Source organism: Microcaecilia unicolor, chromosome 8, assembly GCF_901765095.1.
Source record: "Microcaecilia unicolor chromosome 8, aMicUni1.1, whole genome shotgun sequence".
In the NCBI taxonomy this organism is placed as follows: domain Eukaryota; kingdom Metazoa; phylum Chordata; class Amphibia; order Gymnophiona; family Siphonopidae; genus Microcaecilia; species Microcaecilia unicolor.
The window spans coordinates 36,843,551-36,857,142 of record NC_044038.1 but is presented as its reverse complement, the minus strand read 5'-3'; the positions used below and the strand labels follow the sequence as shown (position 1 = coordinate 36,857,142).

The 13,592-nt window shown below is 45.4% G+C and overlaps 1 protein-coding gene across 1 annotated transcript in view; it reads left to right on the top strand.

The window, feature by feature from the left end:
- PARN (poly(A)-specific ribonuclease) overlaps positions 1–13,592 on the top strand; it is a 201,257-nt gene that overhangs the window by 14,491 nt on the left and 173,174 nt on the right. Inside the window, 6 exon segments of the mRNA XM_030211049.1 lie at positions 5,563–5,642; positions 6,567–6,573; positions 6,576–6,602; positions 6,605–6,632; positions 6,723–6,742; positions 6,745–6,803. Coding sequence (XP_030066909.1) covers positions 5,563–5,642; positions 6,567–6,573; positions 6,576–6,602; positions 6,605–6,632; positions 6,723–6,742; positions 6,745–6,803 — 221 coding nt within the window.

Genomic DNA, 13,592 nt, shown 5'->3' with positions numbered 1-13,592 from the left:
TTTGATTAAAGCCATGTTAATGATTAAAGATGCATTTGTCATTCAGTAGGAACTATGTGGTTCCTTTTCTGGATGTTTTTCCTTTGTTTTGCCTGAAATAAAAAAAAAAAAATGAAGTTGGAAAATGACAACTCCAGGTGCAGACAGGGTTGGCAGTGCTTATAAAGCTTTATTGCAAATTTTAAATATGACTATATGAATCTATACACATGTGCCATTGAAATTGCTGCAGACAGAAGTTGTGCCACAGATTTTTCCAACTTCTGGTGCACAAGCTATTTGGGAGCTGCCCAGGCAAACTGGGAACCCAGAAAAGCTCTTCAGGTCATGAAAGGGAGTTGAGAGAAAAATAATAGATGTGACTTGAGATGCATGCCATTGACACTGCCTTTGGGAAGCTTCAGCATTGCTGTTGGAAATGTTCAGTGTATTGGGATCCTATTTGAAATACATTTCAAAATAACTTTTAAATGTTAGCCTATGGAAAGCAATTCAAAACTGGCTTTAATCAAAGTATATAGTGGTCAGGTATAATGTGTTGGGACCATTTTGCTCATGGACTCCGAGGGTGGGACCCCTCCGGGTGGTGCAGGAGGCGTGGACACGGAGGTACCATTTCTTCCCCGAATTTTATTGCACTTGCACAGAGCTTTTCTGTTAAAAAGAGCACAGCAGTCTGCTGAGGCTGGATTGCAGTTGCCTGGTCTTTCGTTGGTCCCTTCCTTGTTGCTGGCCATGGGAGCGTCGAGGTGGCCACTCTTGGAGACTGCCTTGGAAGGTGGGGTCTCTGACCTTCTTGTCCCCAGTGCCATCAGATGAGAATTTTTCCACGCCTTCCCTCTCTTCCCACAAGTTGGAGGACTTGGAGGGGGGGGGGGCGGTCGGGGAGGAAAAGGATGATCCGTAGTGGTCCGGGGTTCCATAGGGAGGAATTCCTGTCCTTGCCTTATAGGTTTTGAATATTACCACCCCGGAGACGCAGACGGCAGCTAATCCTAAAATGGCAAGTACCCGTAGACCGCCAAAGGCTTTTCTGGTCCATGAGGTGATGCATGAGCTTATCTCTGCGCAGTGGGACTCCCCAGAAGCTAGTCTCCAGGTGGCCAGGGTGGTGGTTCACCTATATCCGTTCACAGTGGTGGAGCTGGACTGCTTGGCGTTGCCAAGAGTTGATACCTTGGTGGCGGCAGTCACTAAAAAGACTACATTGCCAGTAGAGGGGGGAGGGGAATAACTCTCAAGGATATCCAGGACCGCAAGCTGGAATCTGCCTTGAAGGTTTTGTTTGAGGTTTTGGTGCTGGCTCTGCAGGCAGCAGTCTGCAGCTCTTACACAGCGTCTCTCCTGGGTTCAGCAGGCAGCAGATGTTATGTTGGAGGCTGGGACCTTGACTCCCTCGAGTTCCTGGATGTGGAGACTGGGCTGGCCTATTTAGCCGATACATTGTATGACTTGGTTCATACATTGGCCAAACAGATGTCCCTAGCTGTGGTTTCCGCTGCTTGCTGTGGCATTGGGGAGCAGATGAAGCATCAAAGCAACAGTTGATTCGGCTACCGTTTAAGGGAGAGCTCCTGTTTGGAGAAGACTTGTGAAGGATCTAGAGGATTCTGAGATGCAGCGCCTACCAGAGGACAAACCCCATCCTTCAGGGAAGGCAGGGTAGTCCATGGCTCACTTCGAGGATAGTTAAAAAAAAAAAAAAAAAAAAAAAAAAACGACCAGGGCAGCCTGGCTTTTCTCAGTGCTCGTGGTATTGGCATAAGCAGTCCTTTTGTTGGACAGGCGTGCCAGAGGTGTCTCTTCAAGAGCCACCTTGGCACGTAGGGCTTCTCAGTGATGGTGTACTGACCTGCTCAAGCCCGTCCATAGGGGGACTGCTGTCTCTACGAAGAGTGGGCCAAGATCACATCATACCAGTGGGTCTTGGAGCTTATTTGAGACACGTACAAATTATTAGCGTTTTCCTCTCCCCTCACAGATTTCTTTCTTGACCTTCCAGTATGTTGGTAGCAGCAGGCAGGCGGCGGTGCAGGACACGTTGCAGTGGTTGCTCCAGTTGCAGGCAATTGTTCCTGTCCCTTGCCAGGAATGGGGGACGGGGTGATATTCCATCTATTTCGTGGTTTCCAAAAAAGGAAGGGTCCTTCCCTCTGTTGTTGGACCTCAAGGGAGTCAACCGCAGCCTCAGTATCTGGCATTTTCACATGGAGACTGTGCAGTCTGTGATCGCCGCAGTTCAGCCCAGGGAGTTCCTCTTGGTCTTTGACCTCTCAAGGCATATCTGGATATTCCCATTTGGCAGGCCATCAGTGCTTCTTAGCTTTGCCATACTGGGTCTGCATTTTGAATTCCGAGCTTTCCCTTTTGGTCTAGCCACAGCATCTCCCACCTTCTCCAAGGTCATGGTGGTGGTGACCGCAGCATTGAGGAGGGAGGGCATTAGGGTTCATCCCTATCTGGATGATTGGCTAATCAGAGCACTGTCCCAGCAAGAGAGTGTGGAAGCAATGACCAGGGTTATGCAGCTCTTGCAGGCTCTAGGGTGGGTTATCATCGTGCAAAAGTCAACTTCAGCCATCTAATTTGCTAGAGTATCTGTTTATTTGACACAGCACAGGGCAAGATGTTCTTACCCAGCCAGTGATAGGACAAGTTGCGGATGCAGATTATTCAGTTGATATGGGCTCCCGCCCCAAGGGTGTGGGATAAGTTTAGTTGCTGGGGTTCCGTGGTGGCAATGTTGAAGGTGGTGCCATGGGCCCGAGCTCACATGAGGCCCCTGCAGTTGTTCCTCTTGAGCAGATGGTTGCTGGTGTCTCAGGATTATGAGCGAGCCTCCAGTGGTTGCCATTTGCCAGGAGCAGCTTGACCTGGTGGTTACACGCTAGAATGCTGATTCGCAGGATGCCATTGTTCAGTCCTGATTGGGTGGTGGTGATCACTGATGCCAGCCTGTCCGGATGGGGGCCGCATTGTCAGTTGCAGTTCATGCAGGGTCTGTGGTCAGTGACCGAGCCTCAGTGGTTGATCAGTTGTTTGGCGCTCCGGGCAGTGCGACTGGCTCTCCAGGTGTTCACCCTCCTGGTGGAGGGGTAAGACAGTTCGGATGTTCTTGGACAACATGACTACAGTGGCTTACATGATCAGTTGATGGGGGCACTCGCAGCATCTTGTTAGCTCGCAAAGCAGCCTTACTCCTGGATTGGGCAAAACAGCATCTGTTGTAGATGTCAGTGGCCCACATACCGGGGACACAGAATGTTACAGCCAACTTTCTCAGTTGACACAATGTGGACCAGGGGGAGTGGCACCTCTCGGAGACAGTGGGGGAATCCAGTGATGGACCGGTGACGGCGCACCATATTTTGAAGGCTGCCAGATTTTTCAGCTGTTGATTGCTTGGATTGGCCCCCGCAGACCGTGGTATGCAGATCTGGTGTCGCTGTTGGTGGATCAGTCCCTCCATCTTCCAGCGACACGGGGGCTCCTCTGTCAGGGACCTCTACGGGTGGAAGATCCCTCCCCCTTTGGTCTTATGGCATGGCTCTTGAAGCGGGTCGAGGTTGAGGAAGAAGAGATACTTGGAGGCGGTGATTGCTGTTTGAAGATCTACTTTGGTGTCTTTTTGCCAGAGCGTGGTCTCCTTTCCAGGCTACGCTGTTGCAGATCCTAGCCTTCGGAGGGGTTGGCGAAGAGGTTGGCAGTGAAGTCTTTGTACAGGGGGCAGCTCTTGTTATCGCAGCCAGATAGCGGGGTCTTCCCTGCATCCCTTCCAGATGTGTGTCTGGATTATTAAAGGGGGACATGGCTGTGTCCTCCGGTAGCTCAACTGGCTCCAGCGTGGAACCTAAATTTGGGGCTTTGTTTCTTACATGGTGCAAATTTTTGAGCTCTTAAGGAAGGCCAAGCTAAAGTATCAATCTCTGAAATCTGTGTTTTTGGTCACACTCGCATCCGCTAGAAGAGTGTTGGAGCTGCAGGCTCTCTCCTGCAGAGAGCTGTTTTTGTGTTTTTCAGAGGCAGAGGTCACAGTTTATACCATGCCATCTTTTCTCCCTAAAGTGGTTTCATCTTTTCATCTCAACTAGCTGTTTGTGCCTTCGTTCACAAGGACCAATATCTGGAAGATTTTACCCGACTTTGCTGGATGTGTGGAGCATCCTTTTGCAGTAGAACGAATGATTTCCGTCGGTCAGATCATCTTTGTTCTATTTTCCAGGCCTCGCAAGGCTGAGGCAGCCTCTAAAATAAGGTTAAGGAGGCTATCCCTTCAGCTTATGTCCTGGTGGGTCGCATGCTGGCAGCGGGACTTTGTGTACATTCGACGCGGATACATTTCATATTTAATTCAGGGCATGACATTCATAAGTGCACTCTACTAAAGGAGCTATATATCAATGAAACAACTAAGTTAGTATTCTAATAATATATGAGTGCTCAGTTCAGTGACAGTCTTATTTATCAAAAATATCTTTTGGTGTTTGAATATTGGCATTCATTTTTTCTGAAGTTGCTGATGACTGGTATATTCTGTTGATAATTCTAGCTAGTCTGCACCAAATCAGATGATGTATCCCTGTTACCTTTTCAGTCAGCACTATTTGAGTACTGTATGTCTCTGCTCCTAAAGTTACAAATGTGCAGCAATCTTGTCTCTGTTCTCTTAAGTGCACACTGTCTGATCATATATACAGAAGGAAAGGAAGCTAGGGCAATGGAGCTTCAACTTTATAATCTGCTTTTCCCAAAGGCTTTAAGTGGGTACAGTTAACAAAACATGATTAAGAAAATATTTCAGTTATAAAAAATGAAATGATGCTGTCCTGGTTTGAAGAAGGCAGGTGGTAACCTGCCCTATGTTGGGACTGCGCGTACAGTGACAGGGACAAAGCACAGTAAGACTGAGGTCGGGTCAGGGAGCAGCAGGACTCACTGGTAAAACAAGTCCTATTGGCTCCCACTGCATTTGCTTCTATTTCTTCCTTTTCTTAAGCGTTGCTGAAAAGCTATCTGTTCTGCTCAGTGAGCAGCATCAAGCCCATGTACCGGCCTTGTTCTTAATTCTCCTTCTGTTCCTTCTAGGTAATGTAATACAGCTGCTTTTTATTGTGCCAGTGAACAAGAGTTCAGTAATGCTTGCCCAACAAGATGGCTTGATCAGGTTACAGGACTTGATTTTCAGGCTTTAATGAAAGTTTACTAGGAAGGTTTTAATATTGATTTTATGTCATTGGGATGCATGACAGCACTCATAACACTGCCTTTGGAATACTGAAGTTCTTTACTATGTGACTCAATACATTCCTTTTGTCTTGTGTACTGTAGAACTTTTAGAATGAGATTATAAAATACATTTTAGCTCATTTTTGTGAATTAAAGGGAGCCTTTTGCATGCCTTTCAGTCATGTCTTATAGTATCAAGGGCTGTCACCAACTTAAGTCTTTTTCAGTGGTATCTTGTCTTTGTGAAATACATTTCTTAAATACCCTTTCTTTGGTCCCAGTCTCCACCAGTTTGGCTAGATCCTCAGAATTTTAAAATTGTTTTTGTCTTTTCAGGAATCAGTGATGGGCCATCTGTTAGCACGTTAACAAATGGCTTTGACACACCAGAAGAAAGATATCAGAAGCTTAAAAAGGTGAGTCTATAACAAAGTTACAACCAAGTTATTGTTAATGTATTACCAATTTGCTTATAAATAATTGAAAAGAACCTGTAACATCTCGGTCACAGGGGACTGGTCTTATTTGAAGGGATTTTTCCCCATTTCATATACAGGGGAAAGAAAATGCTTAGTAAATAGGGCCCGTGGTTAAACATGGAAATTTATTTTGTTTCATTAGGACCGCTTGGAACCTTGTAACCCAAACGTAAGGTTGAATTTAAAACTGATCCTGTATGGTCTTTAACAGACAATTTGATCCATCTTTAATTCCTTTGGTATCACTAAAATTTTCTTTGAGAGGGCAGTGTGCATTAGACAGTGGAGGCTGCCGAGGACAGTGATATATGCTTCAGGGCCTCCTGTGTTGGAGACAGTATTGACTATTGGCGTAGTGTCTTTCAAAACGTTTAATCCTACTGGTGGGCAGGCTTGATCTTACTGATATGAATATAAAGCAACAGTTCCAGCCACTATGGAATTATCTTGAGTGAAATTTTACAGTTGATGAATATTGTGCTAACAAGATTTTAGCACGCAGTTTACCATTCTTGTACGTTGATACATTGTGAGAGTCTAGTGCATATTGTATAAAATGAAGGCTGTGCAGTTAGGGTTCCCCCTTCCTAGTTGTGTAGTCTTTATTATGAAACTAGAAGTGGTTAGATTCTTGAATGGAAGTACAGACTGCTTTTAATTGTCATCTTATGGGAACTGTCCCGTAATTCTTCAAACAGAAGTTTTCTTAATATACAATAAGGATTCTTGTCCCATTGACATCCATTACTTGGAAAGATTTCAGTAAATGATCTGTCAGGAAATTCACCAGTACAGAGATTCCACACCTGTGGCTTGGTTGGACTTAACTGGTATTAATTTTTTTCTTTTTTTCTTTTCCAGCATTCTATGGATTTTTACTGTTTCAGTTTGGCCTTTGCACTTTAAATATGATAACACAGAAGCTAAGTATGTACTTATTTATTATGTTTTGGTTCTTATATTGCCTAATTTCAATTTAATGGTCATTGGTGTCTCTCTTCTCTTCCTCCTCTCTAGGTACTTAATAAAGTCATTTAACTTTATAGTTTTCCGAAGCCTTTCAACAGAAGTTCACCAGATGTTAAGTTCGTTTGTCAGGTACAGTAGGCAAATGATGTGAGAGTGATTGCATTGAGTATAGCTGCCAGCAATTTTTTAAAGTAGCTCTGCAGGATATAGTCCTCTGTTGAAAACTCACATTTATGTAGCAGTGAAAAGTATTGAGTGAAGGAGTGGCCTAGTGGTTAGGGTGGTGGACTTTGGTCCTGGGGACCTGAGTTCGATTCCCACTTCAGGCACAGGCAGCTCCTTGTGACTTTGGGCAAGTCACTTAACCCTCCATTGCCCCATGTAAGCCGCATTGAGCCTGCCATGAGTGGGAAAACGCGGGGTACAAATGTAACAAAAATAAAATTGATGAAAAATTTGAACACCTAAATAAACTTTGGACGGTCACTGCAGGTGAATTTTACCTAAATGGCTAGGGTTTTGCTTTTGTAATTTTGCATAGGTTTGGGTGTGCTGGGTTGCTGGTGACTACTCCATTGTGCTATAGGACCAGAAAACTCCATGTCCCAGGACACCCTGAGCCAGATCTGTTTTTATACCATCAAAGCCATGAATAGTTTTTTTTTTTTTTTTTTTAAATGAAATTAGAACTACATTTCTATGCATATGGTGGGGTGCACAACTGAGTGCTAAACAGAATAGATAAAATCAAGGCTAGCTGTATTTCCTCTTCATCTCTCCAGACCAGTCCAGATGTGGATATGCACTCCTACCAGTAGATGGGAACTGACATTATCCCATAAGTATTGTGTGCACCCTTTTGCTAGCCAGTATTTCTCAGGTTACAGAAGATGACAGAGTGAATTATCCTGTGCAACCTGGTCAGTTCTGATAGGATAGGGAGTTTATCCCTTCAGATTAAAAAAAAAAAAAAGCGAAAAAAGAGTAACTAGATTTGTCAACAATAAAAACTATTGGCATACCAAAGTTGGAAATAAGGGGTGGGGAGGAGGGAGGGAGATGGATAGAGAGGGGGATGTAAGTGGAAAATGTTGATGATATGTTTCACGGCTGTATTGCTTGAATGTTCTTAGGAATATGTTCAGTAAAAAAAAAAAAAGTGAGGAGGAGGCCGTCTGCTTTGACCAGTGCCCCTTTCTGAGGGACAGTTGCCTGACAAAAGTGCTTTATCAAACAAACAAAAAAAGTTTTTCAACTAACCTGTTTGGCAATCAGTGAAGTGAATCCTCTTTGGAGGAGGGAGAGAAGTGCTGGGAAGGTTAGGTGTGAGTCCGTGATCAGATTCCTCTCATGGGGAGGGGATTTAGTTGGCAAGTTGCACAGGCTTGAACTTGGTATGGCAGTGCAGGCAGAAAGAAGCCAGCACTTGCTGCTTTGTGAAAGCCTCCTGTCAGTAGTCACTGCCATGGCTGCAAGGAAACATATTCTATGGCAGTGTTGGGTGCCAGATAAAGCGGAGAGGGTCTCATGATTCTACTGTGCTACTGGAATCTTATATCCCACAACTCCCCTTTTCAGGTTCAGTTCTCTGGTTGTCCACGAAGCAGAAGAGGCAGAGCACAGGCATGATAGGGGCACCAGGTCGATATTCCCTCTACTTTGTGGTGCTCAAAGAGGAAGGGTTGTTTTGCTGTGAGGTTCATTGTGGTGGTGTGTCACAGAGAGTTTCTCATTTCCCTGGATCTAACCAAAGCTTGCTTATTCTTATTCAGGGGAGCACTCATGTTCTGTGGTCTTGGGATAGCACTTCTTGATTCATGCTGTTCAGTTTGAGTTGGCAACGGTGCCTCAGGGTTTATAGTAGTGGCAAAACCTGTGAAAGGAGGGATGTTCATCTTTATCTGGATGACTGACTGATCTGGATGAAGTTGTACATGGAGAGCTAAGTCACACACGGAATGGTTCAAGTTCTGTAGTAGTTGGGATTGGGTGGTCAACCTGTTTAAGAGCCAGCTGACTGTGATGCAGATACTGGAATATCTGGGAATGCTTTTACTCTTGGCAAGGGAAAGTGTTCCTGACCAAACAGAAGTCCCAGAAGCTTTCTTTGCAAGTCAGGGGTTACTACCCATGCTGACAGCCTAGGGATTACCTGCAGGTTTTGTGATATATGGCAACAGCAATTGAGCTGATAACGTAGGCCAGAACCCATACGCATCTGGTACAGAACGCTGTATTGTCCTGGTGGTCACCCCAATTTCAGGACCTAGAGATAGCATTACTCTTTCCTGGTGGATGATGTGCAGTCTGGGCTGGTGGCTGTGGTCTGCCAACCTCAACAGATGAATGAGTCTGGAGACTCCAAATTGGGCTATGACAGTGGATGCCAGCTTCTGTGGCTGGGGTGTGCTCACTGCCAAGGGAGAATTGGCACAAAGCCTCTGGTATGAACGAGCAAGTTGGCTAATCGATCAATTGGATGCGAGAGCCGTCCATCTGGTTTGCAGGTTTCTACTCCTGGTCTGGCACAAGGTGGTATGTATGTCAGATGATGCAATGGGCATGGCATATATGAATGGTCAGGGAGGTACCAAGAGTCAATCAAGTGGCAGAAGTGAGGTTTCTGATGAATTGGTTGGAAATGCATCTGTTACACATTTTGCGGCATGCATGTCCAGGATAGAAAACGTTTAGGCAGATTTTCTCAGCAGAAACGTGCTGGATCTAAGAGTGGAAGCTGGTGTAGATGGCCTTTACATGCATTGTACAGCATTGGGGAGCACTGGTTATGGATATTTCGACAATTGCCAGGAACACAAAAATCTCCTGGGTTTTGTTATTTCGCATTCGATATACTGCTTTTCACAGGAAGGGCAAGATACAGTGGCTGTAGAATGGGCTTCTGTATGTCTCCCCATTGTGGTCACTGATGGGCAGAATCATTCAGAGGATACAAGGCTATTGGTATCTTCTGGTGCTAGTGGCACAGATTAACTGAGATGACTATGGTATGAGGACCTAATGAGATTAGCAGATCTTCCACTTTCAGTTCTGGACATTATAGATGATCTCCTAGTACAGAACTCAGTAATGATGCAGGACACACCTCCATTCTCTTGTACAGCCTTGGCTCTTGAGAGGGAAAGCTTCAGAAAGAGAGGATACAAAAGTGAGCCATAGGTACTGTTTTACATGCCAGGAAGATATCAACCTTGTATGTATGGATTTGGTGCACTTTGGAGTCTTGGTTCTTAGTGTCAGTGTGTTTGAAAGCATCTGTCTTGGAGATTTTGGAATTCCTACATGATGGCTTAGATAAGAGGTTTACTAAATACAAAAATCTCCCAACGATGGAAATGTGATACCTTAAAACAAATTCCTCTAGAATTGATAATGAATATGACTGTTGGGAAGACTGGATGAACATTTCAGGTCTTTGTCTGCCATCACTTACTATGTTATGTTACTATGTTATAAACATAGAATCGTGTATCTATAATGAACTGCAGGGAATCATTAAAGAACTGTGGATAAAATTTACCTATGGTTCAATGAGCCACAATGATCTTTATCCTGCCGTAGCAGAATTATCAGTTAATGCCTCCTCAACACATCATGAACCTTCAGTCCAATCAGTGTATACTAGAGAACACCTAATAACTGTCCAAATAATGTGTCTGCACACCAATTCAAATGTATATTTAAAAGAAGCGTTCTTCATGTGAACCTCTGAAAAGCAGTCCACATTCTTCAAACAATCTGAAAACAGCAGCCTTATTTAGTTTTCAACATTTTTATTGATGACAATCAAAATTAGACATATTCCATATCTGGCCTTAATAACATAGCCACATCATAACATACATAACAAAAAGCTAGTGAAGAAGTCTGTCATCAATTTTTGCTTTTTTCCTTTTCACCCCCCCCCCCCCCCATCCTCCCCCCTCCCCCACCCTCCCTCTCGTGCCCCAGGGCTTGGACTCTGATAGTCCTAGGGCAACCCCCCCTCCCCCTAGTGGAGCCATATATATCGTTTGGACGCTCTCTGGGACTCCTGATAGTATCCTCTTACCCCTTATTCAGAAGCAAGCTTCGCCCCTTTGGACTCAATGTCTGTAAATAGGGGCCCCAAATCTGTGTGAACCGCGCTAAACTCTTCGGGGACCCCTTAGCCCCCTAGCTTCCCAAGTAGCCAGCAAATGTACTTGATTTCTCCAGTGCCAGTAGGCTGGCACCTCCGGTACAGTCCAGTATTGTAAGATGCTTTTCTGGGCCACCAAGCACAATTTACGGCTCAGGAGACGAGCTGTCTTAGAGCACCTACCAAATGCCCCTTGCGTATTCAGCACAAAGTGGTCCCAGGATCCTATCACAGGGGTCCCCCAACAGTTGAGTTAAGAATTTAGTAATCTCCCCCCAGAAAGCCTTCACTCCGGGGCATGCCCAGAAGGCATGGTATAATGTGTGTGGGTAGTGGCCGCACTTAACACATGTGGCCCCTTGCAGGAAATCTACATGAGCCAATTGTTGCCCCGACATATAGGCCCGTAAAATAACTCTATACCCACTTTCCCGGAGCCTCTCGTCCAGGCTAATGGCTGGAATTCCCTGCAATGTGAGCCCCACATTCCATCCCGTTAATGTTGTCCCCGATTCCTGTTCCCATTTTTGCTTGATTTCTGCAAAGTTTTTAGGGGGCTTACGCCTAATGAAAGCTCTATGTAGTGCTGACACTGACATTCCCGTGACTTCCATTTCCCCGAAAAAATCTTGTAATTTGCTTCCCAGTCGTTGCCGTAGCAAGTCTGGATCTAATGCTGAAATGTAATGTTTAACTTGGGCATACGCAAACCTAGCCCCCCAAGCCACCCCGATCCGAGTCTGTAGTTCCTCGTATCCTATTAAATTCCCTTCTTCACTTAATAGGTGTTCAATCTTGGTTATTCCCATCCGCTCCCACTCCAAAAACGTTGGGTTATCTAGGCCTGGTATGAAAGCTGGATTCCCCCTGAGGGTCAACTGATCTGATGTCGAGGGACTCCCCCCCACTGCCTGTATTAGTCCCTTCCATGCCTCTCGAATGGACTGTAGCATCACACTATTCCTCAGGCAAAGTGGGAGTTGCTTACGTGTAAGATGTAACAACGAAAAGAGTTCATAAGGAGCAAAGAGTTCCCTTTCCATTTTTATGGGAGTGTAAGTGCAAGTTTGTGTGAACCAGTCCCCCAAGTGCCGGGTCAGGCAAGCCTGATTATAATAAGGACAAGTCCGGTAACCCCAGACCGCCTGTCTCCAACCTCCTAGCATGTAGTTATATCGCAATTTAGGTTTCTTCCCCGCCCAGCAGAATTTACTGAAAGACTTATGTATACTTTTCAAGTCTTTGCGCGTCAATCAGATTGGTAATGTCTGCAACAGATACAGCCATTGTGGGAAGAGGATCATCTGTATCAGATTCACCCTTCCCCTCAGCGATAGGGGAAGAGGGCCCCACTTCTCCAGCTGCTTCTTAGTAACCCCATAAAAAGCCGTATAATTTATAACATGTAACTTCCTCAAGTCCAGGGTCAGCCTAATTCCCAAATATTTAAATGCGTCCTCCGCCCAACTCAGGGGAAAGTCCCTACCCATCTTACGCTTCACTTCTGCGGATGATGCCAATGCCTCTGATTTAGTTAGATTTAAACGTAGGCCTGCAAAATCACCATATTCCTTTATAATTTCCATTAAAGCCGCAAAGAGGCCTGCGGATCTGTTAACAGTACCAGTAGGTCATCCGCAAAAGCCGCTATTTTAAATTGAGACGACCCTACCTCTATTCCCTTTACCGATGGGATAGCTATAATATCCCGAATCAATGGGTCTAGAGACAGTACAAATAAAAGGGGGGACAGCGGGCATCCTTGTCTCGTTACCCTGAATATCGGAAAGGTTCTTGATTCCATCCCGTTTACCAAAATCCCTGGCCTGAGGGGAATGGTATAGGGCCTGTACCGCTGACATAAACCGCCCGGTAAAACCATATGCCTTCAGTGTGGCGAACAGGAAATCCCAGTGGACCCTATCGAACGCCTTTTCAGCGTCGAAGCTTATAAGTAAGGACGGTGTCCCTTTCCTACCCCTTGTCTCCAATGCTGTTAAGATTTTTCTTAGGTTTTTTGTTACTGTTCGCCCCTCCACGAAACCACCTGCGTCTCATGCACCAGCTTCGGCAACACCCTTGCCATACGATTAGCCATGAGCTTAGCCAGTATTTTCGCCTCTACATTTAGCAGAGAGATAGGCCCGGTATGATTCTGGTTGCTCTGGGTCTTTACCTGGTTTTGGCAGCACTACAATCTGCGCCAACGCCAGATGAGGCGGCAATTCCTCCCTGTCGATTCTGTTAAAAATATCGAGATCAGGGTTGGTATTATGTCTTTCCCCCAGTATCTTATAGAATTCTATACGTAGTCCGTCCGGGCCGGGCGCTTTGAGTAATTGGGCTCCTCGCTATTACCACAGCTACCTCTTCTTCCTGCACAGGGCGATTTAATTCCCTGCACATCTTGCTGTCTCAGGGAGGGTAAGTTAAGATTGTTCAGATAATTAGTCCCTTGGAGTCCCTGATCCAAAGGTTGTTCATACAATTGACTATAAAAACTTATGGAAAACCTCACAAATAGCCCCATCGGCAAGCCACTTTCCCTTCCTTGACCATCCTTTAACTGAAGCATCCCCTACCTCCCCCCCTTTTGGGCGCGCCAATCTGGCCAATAAGCGACCTGTCTTATTTCCATGCTTGTACAGCTGGTATTTATAATAGGTTAAGGATTTGGTGGCTCTTTGGTGTAAAAGCTCATTAAGCGCCACTTGTAATTCCATTAAACGCGCTCTATGCTCCCCCTTATGCGTTCGACCAAACAGTTGCCTGGGCCC